The sequence below is a fragment of the Dermacentor silvarum genome, chromosome 7, assembly GCF_013339745.2.
Source record: "Dermacentor silvarum isolate Dsil-2018 chromosome 7, BIME_Dsil_1.4, whole genome shotgun sequence".
Lineage (NCBI taxonomy): Eukaryota > Metazoa > Arthropoda > Arachnida > Ixodida > Ixodidae > Dermacentor > Dermacentor silvarum.
Window position 1 is genome coordinate 72,212,958 of NC_051160.1, and position 17,562 is coordinate 72,230,519.

At 46.3% G+C, this 17,562-nt stretch overlaps 1 protein-coding gene across 1 annotated transcript in view; it reads right to left on the reverse strand.

The window, feature by feature from the left end:
- The window catches only part of LOC119458205 (ras-related protein Rab-1A), a 38,159-nt gene extending 21,102 nt beyond the window's left edge, over positions 1-17,057 (reverse strand). The window contains exons 1-4 of the mRNA XM_037720029.1: positions 16,889-17,057; positions 9,440-9,512; positions 8,787-8,834; positions 2,638-2,685 (exon numbers count right to left, since the gene is read on the reverse strand). Coding sequence (XP_037575957.1) covers positions 2,638-2,685; positions 8,787-8,834; positions 9,440-9,512; positions 16,889-16,911 — 192 coding nt within the window. The 5' untranslated portion in view covers positions 16,912-17,057. The remainder of the gene's footprint in view (positions 1-2,637; positions 2,686-8,786; positions 8,835-9,439; positions 9,513-16,888) is intronic.
- Positions 17,058-17,562: the final 505 nt, after the last annotated feature.

Consider the following 17,562-nt stretch of genomic DNA (forward strand, 5'->3'; position numbering starts at 1 on the left):
TCATATACGATTTCTGATGAAGACTATGCCAATGCAGACTTCACCACTTCTGTTGGACGCTAGCGCTGTTGTTGCTCTTTTGCGGCGCTCCTGGCAAGCAGAGCTCCTGAAGTTGTGCGAATTAACCGATGTGCGGCCAAATAAGTCCAAATTAACGTGTTTGCAGTGAATACATACGCCTGCCGGGACCAGAGAACAAGTCCAAATTATCCAATTTTCCAAATTAACAAGGGTCGAATTAACGAGGTTTTACTGAATATGCAAAATTTCTTAAGCAGGCTTCCAAGTAGGCTTTCCTTGCCTTAACCAAAATGCATGCGGACCAGCTAGTAGCATTGTTATACCCGAGACCGCCATTTTTAAAGCTTGAATGGTACGAGGGAGAAAAGGCAGCAAGAATGGTGTCAGCAGCCCAAACGTTGACGGCTTAAAGGGACACTAAGACACGCAAATAACAAGTCAAGCTAAAATGATAGATTACTGCTCGAGAATTTCTAAGGCATCAATTTTATCGTGAACAGGGAGTTAGCAATCAAGAAATTAAAGCAAATGCAGGACACGATTAGAGACTCCGCCGGGGCATTGATGACGAAGGCACACATTTAAATTCTGTCACTAGTACCACTCATTATAAAACATTTATTGTATTATACGATGAAAGGAAATGTTACTTGTCCAATTCTACTTCATCTTTAGAAAAAAAACTCATTGGCATTACCCTTGACAACGACGCGAGCGGTCGAAAGGTTTCGTTTTCACTAGACTCTGCGCTGCACGTGCTTTTGCGTTTCAGTAGTTTTGTAGCCAGCGCTGGTTTTGCTGGCTTGCAAAACTCGTACAAATTGTAAGTAGCAGAGAAATCCTCTTCCATGTGATGTCGCGGGATGCCCGAACGGTCCAAGCGACTTGACCAAAAGCAGCAGCAAATCCACCGCTCTGTCTTTTCTCCATAGCCACGCGTTTGCGTTTTGTGCAAAAAACCGTATCGCTGTCGTCGGATGCCGTTTTGCTAACCAACAACAGCAGACTTGGCATTTATGTTGCCACTCCGCAGTTGGGTTGCAGGAGATTTGAATTTGCGATAAAGGTATTCAGACCCTTCAGATGCAACTTTCTCGTAAACCTAAGTCTTTTCTTGGCAGGAAACAGGCGTTGAGATTACTGGAATGGTATTTGAACAGTCCACATCGACTTAGTGTTTTCCTTTAGTGTCCCTTTAATTACAATTCTAGCATGAGGTCCGCCATCGTGGTTAGGTCAAACTAGGTGTTCGGAAAGCCTGCTTCCGGAATTTTGCATATCCATCGCCAGAGGCGTCTCCCCAGAAAGAAGTCGCCACAAAACACTAAACAGAAACGAGTCAGTTAAGACTGGTAGGTCACTCAAAATGCCATTTGCACCTTCTCAAAGGGTTTTTTTTAAAGGAAAAACGAGCACCACATTCCTTTCTTGAATTCCTCTCCAAACTAGGGCACCCATCACTTCAGTGCGAAAACTGATTTCACATTTTCACTTATTTGTGTTTTTTTCAAACGCAAGACAACCAAAGTTGTTTGGTGTATTTTGGTTATTTTTAGTGCACTGCAACTTTTAAAATGTATGAATAATTACCAGTTGTGAAAAATTTGCACGAGAATCAACTTCCCGAAAGTTGGTGCAACAATTTCAAGGCAGTGTCACCACTAGTCCCATGATCAATCACCAGTGACCAACTTGAAAAGGCACAACAATAAAAAAGTTGACCCCACCAGCTTCAGACAGTGTCAGTTCTTTATGTAGTAAGTGAGTGTGACCAACTTCCCACCTAAGATACTATGACTGACGAATTACATCGCATTCATGCCAAGCTTTCCAGACAACTATTTAACTGGTAGTTCACAATGTAAACATGTGCAATTTAAACATTTTATTAAAACTTTCGGATGGCATGCTCTTTAAAGCATCTGAAGTTACTAGTGTCTACTTCCCTGTCTCACACTTGTTAATCCTGCAAGTATGAACCAATTAGCCCAGCAACACATTCTTTTAATGGCCACAAATAACTTGAGCCTTGTGAGCAGGGCTAAAAATAGTGGCACAAAGACAGAAAAGGCAGTTGATTCTCAGACATCCAAGGAAGGTATGAGGAAAATGCAATCAGTGCACGTCATAACCCATGTGTCATCATGCCAACCAAACTGCCACATTTCTCAACCACTCTTACAACCAAGTATGAACGAGCAAAGCCACAAAGTACATACAGTCACTGGCAGGTCAAGAATGCAGCGGCAAATGTTCCTTCCTAGGGAACATGTATAGATGTGCCAGGGAATCATCTCGTCTGTTGTCCCTCTCCTTAATTTTAAATGCATGTCCCCACTTTCGCTTTTCTTTCCGCCACTGTTCTGTGAAAACCCTCGTACTGCCGGGAGAGCTTTTTGTGCGTCAGGCATAAGTGATACACCTGAAGGTATCAATCGCTCCAGTCTTTTTGGTACATCTCGACAGTGACACACACCCACACAAGGGTGGTGGTGGCGGCGGGCGACGGGGGAAGGGGGGGCTGCAGGTGCATCACCCTTTTTAGAAAAGCCTCTCCTGCATTTTTGACTTGACACTTGACTACCAACTTGCAAGACAAAAGACAGATGTACTCACAATCTGCAACTTGATGGTCTTTCCTTCTAGTTCTATCGTCCTTATTTTCTGCAGGAGAAAAAAAAAGGAAAACCAGATTAATACCAACCAGATATTGATCCCACATCACCACATACAGCTTCAATTTACATTGCACCAAGAGTTCGATGAAAGCTTGGCCGGTCAAGTAACATGCTAAAGTGAAATTGATGCCACTGACCAGTGCACTGCAGTGCAGTCAGTGACCACAATTTTTTTAGCTTCAATTACAGTGTAGACCGCTTATAACGCAAGTCGCCGGAGTCGCGAATATCTGCACTATAACCAAAGCAACAATTTTCAAGGCCGGCACACGTGCAAAACATGTGCACCGTGCCGCCACGCGTATGCGACAGTCGAGGAATACGGCTAGAATGTTTGCATTCAATTTACAGTCGAATCTCGTTCATTCGAACCAAATCACACGGCGGCGCCTCCGACCGGCATTGCTCCGGCACCGCCATAGAGTAAAAGCTTAGGAGAGACCCCTCAATGTCGTGCGCGAAAACAAAACAAAACAAAACAAAAACGGAAATTTCACCCTCTCTCAAATGGCAAGGACGCCGATTCTGCGTTGCCCCGGAACATGCGTATACGTGCCGACGACGTCTCAGCCACGCAACTGTAGCCACGCGTAGAAAATGCCAGTGAACCCTTCTTTCTCCTTTATGCTTCCTCTACTTTCTAGTCACGTGTTGACCTTGCATGCTGCGGCTACGGCGCAGACGGAAGCAGCGGCGCTGTCCCACGCCGGCAAACTCCCGCTTCCCGATTACCGGCAGAAAACGAAACTTCCGGGAGCTGGCGCCGGGCCGGCTGGAGCGGCGGCGCCGTGGGCGCGCACGGTGACAGTCGAAAGTGAGGGAGCTACGAGGGAGGGCGAGGGGAGCCACCGAAGCGGCGGAGTTGCCGAGGTGAAATCCGCTTCCCTGCCGCCTTCCTCCCTCACATTCCACGGTCTCCGCATGCGCCCTTCGCCGTGCCGTCCCGGCGCCGCCCGCTCCCTGAAGTTTCGTTTACTGCCGTTATCGTGAAGCGAGTGTCAGCCGGCGTTGGCAGTTTCGTGGCCCTCGCTCGCTATGCGTGGTATTTCACGACTCGCACTCAAGATTCTGGTTTCAGCCTCACTGGCTGTTCGTTCGCACCACGTGCCCTTCTCCTCCACTTCGTCTCTTTCTTCCTCGAGCACTCCTTGGGGCGCCCGTTTGAGGGGAGCGTTCGCAGTATCCGCTGACTTCCGTACTCCCAGGCAGCCGCACTGTAACTGGTATTTCGTTTCCCGCAACTGCACTATAAGCGATACGTGTATACATGGAGTGCTATGGGAAATTTAACGGGAGTCTGAAAAGACCGCACTATATCCGGTCCTGCACTATAAGCGGTTACGTTATAAGTGGTCTATACTGTACAATGCGTGATGTTCAGGGTGTACAAAAATGCGACAGAAATGCAGCTGCTAATCTGTTGTTGAGCAACTCTCAAATGTAACAGCCTCCAAGCTAGTCAGGGAATGTGCACTTGGGCTAATACCACCACCTCTCCTGTGTGCCAATTCTGAGATTTGGACCCAAGCACAGTGGTGCAGTATTGCGACAAGTTGGTGAAGATAATTCAGGCAAAGAAAATTTGGACATGCTTGATTATTTGGGATCATCCTCATAGTATTGCCACTGGCCTTGTGTAACATGTCATGTATGATGGCAATATCAGGTGACCAACAGAGCCATTCGATTTGCTGCACAGAAACAGATCCCATAAATTGTCATAGAAAATTTTATTTACGTGTCGAGGTAGTTGGGTACGTTGAATATGCGAATTTACTATTTAGAAGCAGTCCGACAAGGGCACAATATTGTTCGCTGTTACAAATGTCACTCTGACAGGGACACTGCCTGACACAGCTTGAGCTGTGGCAGACAGACAAGGACAGCAGTCGGCCGAATCTGCAGTTCTCCAAATAGCTTTCTGAATAAATCAAGCATGTCAGACTTTTCGGTCAGCAACTACATCAATACTCCATACTCAATTTCAGCTAAATCCTTTGCTGCGCACTCGGGTCAAGACTCGTCTCAGACAGCCAAAGGAACGGATTGGGCATACAGTCACAGCCGGTCATTGCCGAAACATTTTGTGTCATCATGCTAAGTCTTGCACCCTTGTGCACAGATTTCTGATAAACAAATAAGGTATATGCGAAATTTGATCAGCAGGCTTTCCCACACAGCTAACTTGCCTTAACCAAAATGCACGTGTTCCGGATAGCAGCACTGTTAAACCAGAGTTTTAAAGCTTGGATTGTACGAGGGAGAGAAGGCAGTGAAAATGGTGTCAGCAGCCCACACGTTGACAGGTTAATTATGATTTTAACATGACGTCCGCCATCGTGGTTAGGTCAAACTAGGTGTCAGGAAAGCTTGCTTACGAAATTTTGCATATCTATCACAGTAAGCGTGAGGTACCAAAAAGTTTTTCAAAACACAGCCACTGAAAAAACGCGGGTTTAACATCCTTAAGCTGGAGTGCAGGGCTCCGCATTAACTTTGCCCACCTGTGGTTTTTCAACATGCACCCAACACACGGTACACAAGCTTTAAATGAGCTACCATGGCACCGTGTACTGTGGCGACCGATTCAGCAACTGAATGGCTTATGCTGTACCATCAGCACAAATTCAAACCCCAACAAAAAAACTGATCAGAACACGTTAGGTGTAGTTATGCAGGAGTGTGATGTGCAATCAGATGCACATTTTAGTCCAAATTAGGACACAATTGCAAATACGGTGTAACCTGGAAATGCAACTAAACACTAGGGTAGTTTAGAGAGACTTGTATGCATTTGAATGTCTCATGGTAGTACATTGCCATGTCAAGGAAAGAAGAAAATATTACTGACCGTCCCAACATTTACAAATATGAAAAGCCACAAGTGAACATGCCACTTAAGGAATTCTAGAAAATACGAGCAAGTGCACATTTCAAGTGAACTGCAAAAAAAAAAAAAAACCTCACGACGGCCTTACACCCCGGCACCCAAAATCATAATTACAACCAGAATGGTTGTCACGCACAATAAACCTGAGGTGTTACCAAAAATAATCTCTGTACACACATGGATACAAGAATATGAATTAAAAAAGAATAGAACTGGTTACTTGATATTGCACAATGGAAGTTTAAGAATGATGAACAAAACAACACTGAATACTGTGTACGTGTGCACCGCTACATTAACAGAAAACATAACGGAATGATGTCACATGAAATAATGTAAAGTGAACTTGAAAGTGCATGCAGCTTTTCCTGGTAGCTCCCAGGCGTGGTCCCCAGAGACCTCGGAAGCAAATAATCTTGCATTAGGTCACACCGTGTGCCCACAAGACACTCCGAAGGTGAAACCGTGCTCCAGAGAGCATGTCCGACATCTTACTGTGATGCTACATACTCTATCTCGCCTCGGCAAATTACGTGCGAGCCTCAACTGCCAGCTTACCTGCATAACCTACCTGGCGCCCTATGGATCGACATTTTGCTCCTGAATACCTCTGGCTTAAGTGCAGACGGCAGTTCACACGGCTATTCTCTGCATTTCGTATCTTTGAACCTCTCCCTCTCTTGTGTGGCCATTCTCTCACAAACTCTTCCTCTCCCACAGACCTTTTGCCCTCAATTATGTTCATAATGAGGCTTCCATGAACTTGGTATGCTTTCACCCACCTGTTGCTCCTCTTGCACTTCTGTTTCCACGCTTCCTGGCTCAATGTCCGTTACATTTGATCGGCAACTAGAAGCGCAAACCAATCTTCGGAAGTCTTTACGTCTCACGCCGCAGTATAGAGCATGTAATAGTTCTCCAGCCTCGATGCAAGGTGCTGGCAAGTCTCACTCGCATCAATGTTGCAAGATGATACAATCACCTGGCAACACAGGACAAAATGGCCTCTTTACTTTGTCATAGCTGTTTAATTTGCCGGTCGATAGCTCCCACCCTCCCTGCTATCAGAGGCAGTACCAGGTGGCTTTGGGTCAAGAAGCCCAGTGGTGGTTCCATAAAGTTGCCCGAATTATCGGTCGGCGATTGTATTCGTACTCCAAAATATTTAAACTTTTCAGCGATCACCACCAAGCGTGAATAATCAGTTGGCCACTCCGCATATAACATGGTTCCCAACCAACTTGGAAAACCAATTCATTTTAGTGCCTCTTGTGCATAATTGGCCACTGAAAATGTAGCTTCAAGTTTTATCTCAAATTTCAGCAAAATCCTTTGCTGTGCACTTGGGTCAAGACTTATCTCAGACAGCCAAAGGAACGGATTGGGCATACAGTCACAGACAGTCATAGCCGAAACATTGTGTCATCATGCAAAGTCTTGCACCCTTGTGCACGCATTTCTCTGGTGAATAAGACCAATTGTCTACGAAAGGGTGTGACGTACCAAAATGTATCTTAAGGCAGAGCCGCACAGCTAATGCAAAAAATGTTTTTTAATAAATTGTGGGGCTTGATATCCCGCAACTGGAGTGTAGGGCTCCACACTGATTTTGCCCACCAGTGGTCCTTCGGCATCCACCCAAGGCATGGTACACAAGTTTCTGTATTCCACCCACTTGGAACACAGCTGCCGCAGCTGGGAATTGAACCCGCAACATTGTGCTCGGAAGCACAACCCCATAGCCACTGAGTCACCGTAGCGACCGATTCAGCAACTGAATGGCTCATCTTGTACCATCGCATCGGCCAACAAGAATACTGACCGGAACACTTTGTGCGGACGCTCTACTTTCACTTGACAGCAATATTGTTTTCCCTGCATGGCTCGCATCTCCTGTAATACGGCTTTGCTGCGTGGCTTTGCACTGGCCGGTGCGGTTGCAGACTAGTACAAGAGATGGTGCGAGTGTTACACTGCTAATGCCGCTTAACGGCGGGGTTACTCGGGCGCAGAAGGGACTAGTCAGTGCCTCTTTGGCATGAGGTCGGCTAGCTACGTGAACGTTTCACGCGCTCGCCAGCCGTTCGCGGGACTGTCCTGCAAGAGGCTTAGGAGCAGGACATGGGAATGGACGAACACGATCGTTCGAACACCCCACCATTCACGTGACCGTACATGCAAACGATTAGGCATTGGTGTCCAGCATGGGAGCGAACATATTCGCTCACTATCCAGTACAGGTGAGTCGGACTTCCGCGATTTGTCACGCACCCATCAGCACGTTCTATGGGCAGTAGTTCTGCTGGCAGAAATTACTGTATGAAAGGTGCAATAAATGCCCTTCCGATTGTCTGCACTACTGTGTTGTCATTCCTTTGTCCCAAGAGCACGTTTGAGGACACATAACGTTGTGTGTGATTACACAGGAGTGTAATGCGCAATAATGCCATAGACAGCTTCTAAGCATGGTATAGCTTCCAAGTGTGGTATAATATACCCTACATTTTATGTAGGGTATGTTCAAAGCAGCTCACTGCACAGGTGCACGCAAGATGTGCAGAGGTGCCGGAGCAGCAAAACGAGCTGCATGCAAAATGTAATAGGCGTGTGATAACAGTGTGTGAGATAATACGCCCCTCCAAAAGCACACAGAGATGCGTGCTATCACTCAGTTCCACCAGCATGGCCATAGCCAATAGTGCACTTCAGAAATTCGAGCACGGCCCGTGTGCTTAAAATCTGAAATTCCCAATAGCCTCATTCTGAAAACCAGCATGCAGTGTTTGCAGAACAATGCACAGTATTTAGGAATCTTCTTTATCAGTCAACCTGATCTCATTTTTCCATCTGACAAGTACACATCAGCCAACCATATCATTTATGAAAACTACGCTTTAAGGCCAGCGACAAGCCACAACAGTCGGTGCTGAAAAGCAATGCAATTCCTACCATACATTGAGGCGACCAATTTCTCGGACGTATTTGAAGACGGCTAGTCACACAATTTACTCAAGCTTACTCAAGACTGTGTGCCTCATTTCTATGAATAGCTCCATCCACTAGAATTTCTTGCGACTTGACAGAAGTTTGAATTTTGTGTGAGCACATGCAGGAAATTTATCGGCAGGTAAATTTAGTAGCGACCTTGGCTGGTGAACAGCCATACTGAATTTTGTATGCCCAAACATGCAACTTACAAAGTCCACACCAATTGTGCTGATGTAACTTTCCGTGTAGGTGTCGTCCTGCAAAAAAAAAAAAAAAAGAGCACAATAACTACAGATGCCACTTTTTGGAAAGGAGCTGTCTAAAAATCAGCGCCAATATGCCACTCAGACATCCAAGGAAGGTAACTAAATAGATCATCGTCATTCACGCTTAGTTGGGTATGGTTGTCATCATATGTGGCTGCTTGGCTGCTACATCGGGAACTTGTCAGAGTTGCGTTCTGTAACTTTTTAGGAGTTCAAGAACTGAACGTGCTAAGTTCGATTACCGACTTTTTTTTTTAGAATACAATGAAATAAATCTGTTCCAATAAAAAATTAACTAGGTTGGAGAAGATGCAGTCATAATCTACATCATGGCAACCTAGGTGGTGCAGGAACCTCAAGGCCAGCGTCACCACTCATCTCGCATTTTTCTGGCTTAAAAAGCCTCTTCTCACAATAGGGGTGGCTATTTTTGCTATTGTAGAATAGCAATTTACTAATGCAGTTAAAATTACTTTTATCTTTAATGTCCCTTTTTAATTCGATACTGCCAAAGAATGTCAACATTTGCACCAGATGCTCCAGGATTCAAAGAAACTACGGTTCGCTCATACAGCACTCTTCGCAAAGACACTCACCGCAAACCTGAGCAGCAGACAGGACTTGCCCACTCCTGAATCGCCGATGAGGAGAAGCTTAAATAAATAGTCGCTGCAAGTAGAACAAGAACCATGGATCAGTTTGTGCACACAGAAGCCCCCCACTGACGCCAGTAGAAACTAATGCATAATGAACGATAAGAGAAGTTACTGTATTTATATGAACACAGGAGATCGACCTGTTTGTTTTTCTATAACTTCACCCAAAATTAGCTATTGACCTATATTCATGACCAGACTATCTCGACCTATATTCGTGAATAAAGCTAGCAAACATACCGAGCTAACAGTTCCTCAGTCACGCTTGCCATAAAGTCAGTCTGGAGATTATCCAGACTGGCTTCAAGAAATGCTAAATCAACGCGCTCAACAGCAACAAGGACACTGTTTAGGGTGCCGAGGACAACTTCTCTGGCAGTTCCTATGAAGATAGAGTTTGTGGCATGGACTAGCGAGGTCCAGTACCCGAGTTTACAGTATATAAAGGTGTGTCATGTTCAAAATCTCTTCTCAAAAGGTATGGGTCGACCTATATTCGCATGTTTTTCTTTTTTTTCCAGCGAGTTCAATTTTAGGAGCCAACCTATATTCGTGTTAGACCTATTTTGGAGCAATGCAATAGCTTTTAGAGGAACACTCTAAACTGAGGAAAACGACTTATGCAGTGGCAGATAAAACACTATTCAGACTTCGAGCCCATACAGCAGCTCTGGCTACTTAAGTGTGTACTGCAGATTTCATGGTATTCACATTAGTGCGACTAATATATGTTGCACTAACAATGCAAGTAGACATCTAATGCTGCATATGCAGCCAGAAAAGTCTGGCCTGGCCTGTTTGACATAGGTGGTATGCTGGAAATTCTGGTGTGATGCCAGTTTATCAGACATCCAAGGAAGGAACGGAAGGTTATCAGAGACTGTCACTCCGCAAGGGTTATCATCATACCTGACAACACCCAGAATGAACCAGCAGGTGTGCCTGCAGCAGGCATGTCTAGAAAATGCATACGCTGTGCGTATGCATTATTGCTGTTTATTAGATATATTAGTTTTTGCAGCAGTACACAGCCTGTATCCTCAATGCGAAAGTGTCAAAGAACCAGCAACTTGGAGGACACTCAAGCTTCGCCTTTTAAGAGTGGAACGCAATAGCATCCAAAGATCCCTGAATGCTCGTCAGGCTTCCCGGCAAGTGCAACTTTTTTTCTACACCTTCGCCTGTGCGCGCGCTGCTGCCGAGGAGGCGAGCCCCATCTGCATGGTGTTTTTGCAAGTAACCTACCCAGGCACGCCGCTATATGAATGGTAGAAATGCTGGAAAAAGGGTGTGTGTTTCCGAGTTTCCTCGTAGCAGAATTATGTTTTCTCGTATATTCAAATTACAATCCATCATGTCTGTAGGTTGTGGTTAAGTCGTACTTTACAATTTCCCCGACCGAGAAATTAAATTAATTCACTAACGCCTCAGTGCCACACGAAGGGCCTGCATGGTCGGGGAGGTTCGGGATGATTTTCTCAGCCACGGACGCAGACGCCGTCACCGATGCCGGATTTTCTTCCACACTGCCCCCCCCCCCCCCCCTTAACGTTGTCGCGTTAAAAACTCAAAATGAGCCCCCACTTGCCCAACCCAATCTTTTTTGTGCTAAATTGAACAAGGTCGGGTTTATGCAACAATTCTATTGCAATGCCCCTCCTTTTCACACTTCGTCAGTGGTCCAAGTGACGCTCCACCCTTTATCACCAAGGTCAACTGCCGTGAACAGTGTTCAACAAGGAATAAAATGAGCGAAAGGAATCCTAACATTATACCTGCCCAAGTTATGACCATACGTCCTTTTCCAAGCTCGCAACGACAGTATATACCCCCCGAAGTCTGGGGTCTTTAAGGAAAACTGAACTGAAATGTTACATTGATAAAGGAGCTTAATATAGGGTGCTCTTCTAGTTGACCTGCTGGCTCATTTCGAACAGAGGTGTACTGTTTAATGCACAGCAGGCAACGCTAAGCAATCTAGACTTTTCTTATGAATCCCATTCACAAAAAAAATTTAATGTGAGACGTGAAAGATGAATTTTTTCATTTCACGTCACCACAGGTGAGGTCTGCTTGCTCCGAACAAAACGTAAAAAAGCCCCATGAAATAAATAAAATACCACCTCTGAGAAAATATTTAGTGCAAACAAGTCAGTAGTTTGGCTCAGCTGGAAGAGCCATTTACACCATGTTCCCTTATAAGAACATTCCACAATGCGCTTGCTATTTCCCCACTCACTGGATTGCTAAAGGATAATACCATCAGCTAGCCACAGATTCAGTTCTTAAGAAAAACAAGGTCACTCTCGAGAGCAGGCATTCTACAATGCAAGAGCGTCCCTTTCATTTGCCCAAAGCCGCCGCCTGCGACAGAATAAAATCAAGAGGGAAGCTGCCAATTGTGAAAAAATAAAATAAAAATCCTGCATTTGCATACAGTTGTTACTTCCCAAGGTTTCTCACACAGCATAGGCATTAAAATGCATGAAAGGAATCCAAACCCTTATGTCACAACCACTGCAGTTTGCAATATGACCTTTGAGCAAAGTTTCTTCAAATTTCTGAGAGCTCAATGTTTTGATGAAATCCATAGACATATACAGATTTGTCGAGTCAACAAAGCTCAAAACACTTCAGAGGCAAGACAGGTACTTGCATCTACCAACAGAAAGAAAGAAAAAGATTTCCCGGCAAGCTCACTGCTAACAAAAAGCAACTACAATATAAAAATGCTCAGAAGTGCGAACGTGCAGCACTTTAGCAGACAAGGCACATGCTTCGAATGCACTCAACCTAGGCAGAGTCTCTTTATCGAAGACTGACCCATAAACTCGCTTCATTAGAGCCCGACCTGGTATGTATGCCAAGCGAAACAATGGTATCAACCTGCACCCAATTCTTATCAGGGTCAAAGATTGAAACACTTATCCCAAGAACGCCAAATGAATAATGGAGAGTGCACATAACACATGTACAATGCCTCCCCTGCATTGCAAAATCATGCCCTCACATTTCCTGTCGTGTGTTACCAGTAAGTAAAGCATGCCAAGTGTAGAGCACCTAATATAACCTCAGCTCTTATGTAAGAATCTACAGGCTGGAGAACTGCAGCATGACGTAGAAGCTAGGGGCGCCATGACAGCGAGATTCTCTGATGGAACATTTGAAAAAATAGTTCCGACTACCAAATAATTTCTACACACAAGAATGCATAATTGTCACCCTGCATTCACGTGAACACAGCAAGAAAAACCAAATCTGTGTCCCACTTTTTGTACCACCTCACAACATTGAAGATGGCACAACTGAATGTGGGGCCTCCTGAGCAATCTTAAATTGAAGGCCTTGGCAAGCACTGTTCACTAAGGCACAGCCCACATGCCACAGCGTATGCCTTTGACATTCCTGCTCAAAAGAGCTGCCCCTGGCTAAGAGATACCATATCACAGGGCTCTTGGTTTAACCAGCTGTGGCTCTTGTTCAGATAACCCAAGCTTTGCACATTCTGCCCGTCGGATTCAGCCAGTAAAGAAAGATGTGTATGCTTCACCCAGACCGGATAAACAAATTTCTTTTGGAAGTCTGTGCCGATTTGTCCGCACTTAGTAGTAAGCTGAAAAGCAAAGTATGGACAGACTACAAGCCACTGGCCAACAATACCGTGGCCTTTAATCTATCGTGCTTAACCAGAAAGCAACACAAACGCCTAACTTGCGAGATGTGGTAGCACCGGATTTTGACCACCTGGGTTTCTTTTAAGGCTCATTCACAGTGGCGACGCACAGAAGTTGCACAACCAAGCTGGTTGCAAAGCGACCATTCATATATATGGCTGCCAATTGTCATTTTGGTCAATCACATTGGTCAAAAAGCAGCTGTTTTGGGTCAGTCGCTCGCTGCTTGGTCGCCGATGCGAGCGAGCCCCTGGTGTGCACCCAATGCTTGATACACAAAGTTTTCCATCTCACCCCAATAAAATGTGGCTACCGCAGACGGGAATTAAAGCCTAGGACCTTGTGCTCAGCAGCGCAATGCTAAATATGAGCCACTGCTGTGGGCAGCGACTGACCATCTTCTATTAGTTCATTTCATACTTAGCAGGCAGTGCTGCGGAATACATGCAAATAGTGCTGTCATACAAGCCTCACTCCATGTGTCTTGCAAAGCAGTTGTTCGTGATCTGCAACGCTTCCTATGGAATAACTACTTCACCTTACAATAGTGGACATAAGGTCACATCAAATAATGCGTTATCTGGGCCCCTTCGTGTACCAGCACGCAACATATGTCTTAGTTACGAACACAAGCGGTGCCTTTGCTCCCGTTGGTAACAAAAATGTGTCACTCCGCTCATTCAGTGGTAAATATTTCCAGATCCGGAATGCCCTCCATAAATTATGCCATAATTTGCAACTTCAAGAGTAAGACAATGTTACACCAAATTACACGACATACCTACGACTTCCGTATGCGACTAGTTTTTGGTCGTAAATGCAAGCAGCAAGAGGGAGGTCACTATATAGCCTTTGTAGCACTCCTTGCCCTTGTATGAACTGGAGCAAAGTAAGCAGTATATCCTTACAGTTTTCAGAAAAAGGTGGATGGCTCCAAAAACAAACTACAGCGGACTTGGACGGATACTGTTGAAGTCGCCGGTTATTACGGGACGAATAGTTTAGCGAGATCCTGTAGTACTGCACTTCAATAATGGAGGGGAAAAAAATGTTCGGCGAGTTATAGAAAAGCAGCTCGCCACTGACCTTAGTGGTGAGGCGACAACTTGCCAAAGCAACGCCGCCGCCACCTCATCTCCACCCCCTTCCCCAATTCTCCAGTGGTGTTTTCCTTATCAAGAAGTTCGTCCTTGTGCGAAGCGCGTGCACTACACGGACTGGGGTTGCTATGTTTGACGGATAAGAGATTACGAAACACCGCGGGGCAGCTGCTCCAGGCGTCACCGCCGCCCGTACGACTCATCGCCGCCTGACGAGCCGCACGTCGGTCACCGAGGCACGCGCTAGAATGACGTACAAAAGTCGCTGCACGATTACTGTTTTTAAACAGCTCCACACTGGAATGCCAGAGCAAGAGCTGTCGGCACGATCGCGATGTCGTGTCGAAATAGGCAGCGCACAGTTGCTATGACGTAACAGATCGATTCGATTACGGGGTGATCAGGGGTTGCGGGACAGGTTTGACAAGTCAGGTGACGTCACGTCAACGCAATTGTACTGCAGCAAAACAGGCACAAGCAATATTGCACGCGGCAGCTCGTCGTGTCATTACAGTGAGTCTCACTCAAAATTTTTCACGCGCCGAAAGCGTGAGTCACGCGAGAAAGCTGATGCGATAGCTGTCGGATATGAAATGACGTCACCGTCTCCGTCACGAGGCAAGCGTATCAACTACTCTGCGCAGTTTTCGTGGCGGCGCGGATAACAATAAGGTGAACTATTAACGGCACCCTAAGCTTCAGAGCACGGGCAGTGGTCATCTTAGTAGCAACGTCACCTTATCGAGTATGACGCAGCGAATGCCCAGGTCCTTGAACCCGAGCCGAACGAGTAGCAGAACGGATAACGTAGCAACGCAGACACCTGTCACGGCAACACAGCTCAGTGCGTCGTCGTATGCCTGTATTTACTAAGCCGTGGGCGTCGCCTACCACCAACGCCGTTCCTGCTGAGGACGAGCAGTTTTCGCATACGAAACTCCCGACGCTTGCGCGATGAACGAACGGGCGCGCATTCAGCTACGGAATTCTGGCACCAGTCAAGATGCCACGTTAATGCAGGCCAGAAATAAATGTGCGGAAAAGCTAAGGCAGTTGCGGAGTTGCGTAATGCATCAAAACGACCAACTTGCAATAAGTGCCAGAAAAGCACGCCACGAGGAAAAACTGGAAACAGGTCTGCACTCGCTTAAGAATATACAACACTACGTTTGCGCTAGTTTGGTAGCCAACTGTTCGCACAGGTTCATTTGCTCAACCTGCAGCGTGGCCTGTTACTCTGTTAAGCAAGCCCACCTCCAAGTAGCTACACTACGACTAGCAGTGGTTTGACAAGCTGTCACGAACGCGCTTCATAAACGCTGTCTGCAGCGTCAGCCTTCGGAATAATGTTTATAGTGTCGATAAAAACGAGGCCGGCCGCCGAACAAGGAAGTTGCAGACCAGTTGGATGTCCTTGCTAACACAACAATGTTCCAAGAACGGACGGCAATTCATCTGCCGCTCCGTCGAAAACGGTGTCTTGTAAAATGCGATCAGCTATAGAGCTGTGTTTACCAAGATAAGCTTTCAACACACAAGCGTTTTCAACACTTCACCCTCTTTAACGACGCTAGCATACAGTCCCAATTAAGCAAAATGAAAACACCTATGTCAAACAACCATCGTTTCTTGCGTGTTAATTACGGAGACCATAAAGTTCAATGAAAGGTGGGTCCCACCACTTTGGACAGTTTCACAAACGGAGCCAAACGTAGAGCAACCTCGACGACTACGGTCACCGCACAGCGGACAATGCAACTCGGCGTCAAGCATCGAAGAACATTGAAAATCAGCGCGACATTCGAGCGATCATGCTAGCGACCGAAACACACCCCACTAGTTAGGCCTACGGGGGGGAAAACAGCTGTCCAGACGGGGGGGGGGCAAGGGAAGACTACGAAAAAGTTCGCCCAGTGAGACAGCCGAACAAAGGGGCTCTCAAACATGCTGCGACTTGGCACAAGCAATCCTCCACCGTCAGAGACATCAGAAGTAAACAGCAAACGCATCGTCTAAACGAGGAAAACCATTGTGTGCGTCGCTACAGTTATTGCATGCGTAGCGCCAGGCATATTCTAGCGAAGCGCATTCCCAAGCCTCCGCAACAAGTATCGTTATCGCCTCGGAACAAACGCCCGCTCACGCCCGCCTGGCTCAAATATCCAACGTTGCAGCTAAAGCATTGGCCCGAAACCTTTCAAGAGTCGTGCACGTCGGCGTGATTTACACAGTCGAGCCGAGCCCACGTTTGCGACGCAAGGGTTGGCTAATCCCAGCCAGACGGATCCCGTGACGACCAAGTGGCTTTCAAATCAATGGGACCTTTCATACGGGCTCACTATACAGCGCACGGGGATGCCACGCTCGTTTTAAAATCATCCACGCGATTGTAGCGGTAGAATCTGCCGGGGAAAGGCCTCCCAGGCACGTTCCACAAGCGCAAACTGGCCGTCGACGTGGAGGCGTCACGACTGCCTCGCTGTCGCTTCTCTCTTTTCACCCCACACGACGACGACCCATCACCACACACGTAGCGGTGTAGGCTTAGCCGGCGACACCCCTGCACACTTCGCGGTCCAAAGCATCGGGAAAGGGGACGAAGGCGAGTCACTTACTACTCTGGATTCATGGTAGTCATTCTGTGGCTGTTGGGGAGGCGAGTCTCTGGTAGAACTTTGGCTTGCTTGCACTTGAGTTACGGCGTTTTCAGTGGGATCTGGCGATTCCGGAAGTTCTCAATATGGCTGCCTCCACCCTCTAGCCCAGCGGAATCTTGGGGCCGTGGAATCAACGAATGACGTAAGCGCACGCGACGTGGCGAAGTGGTGGCGCCACCCAGAGGTGGTAAAACAACGTGTAAATGACGCAGCACAAAGCTACCTGCAATAAATTTGCAAATTAATAAAATTCTTCAAGTTTTGTTCTTCATTATTTGAAATATAACATACAAAATGTTCCGTAGCACTTGCTGTGAGCTGCTAATGATCTGCGTACCACTGAGTGTCGCTAGTTGTTCTCCATCGGTTTCGGTTTCGCCTGTGTCGTGCGCCGTGTCATTCAGAGATGTCGCTACAACCCTGCAATGTTTAAAAAGCAATGTTAGCAATGTTGACACATTTGTCGTTTTTGAAGATTATTGTAGCAAACGTAATCGTGAAAAAAAAATATAATGTAAGATAGCTAGGCATTGTGTAGCTTCTGTGACGATGCATGTATACATGTGTAGACCAGGGAAGGTCACGTCGCTGTTGACACTACAGCGATTGGTATTTCGCGGTGGTGCTTTTTT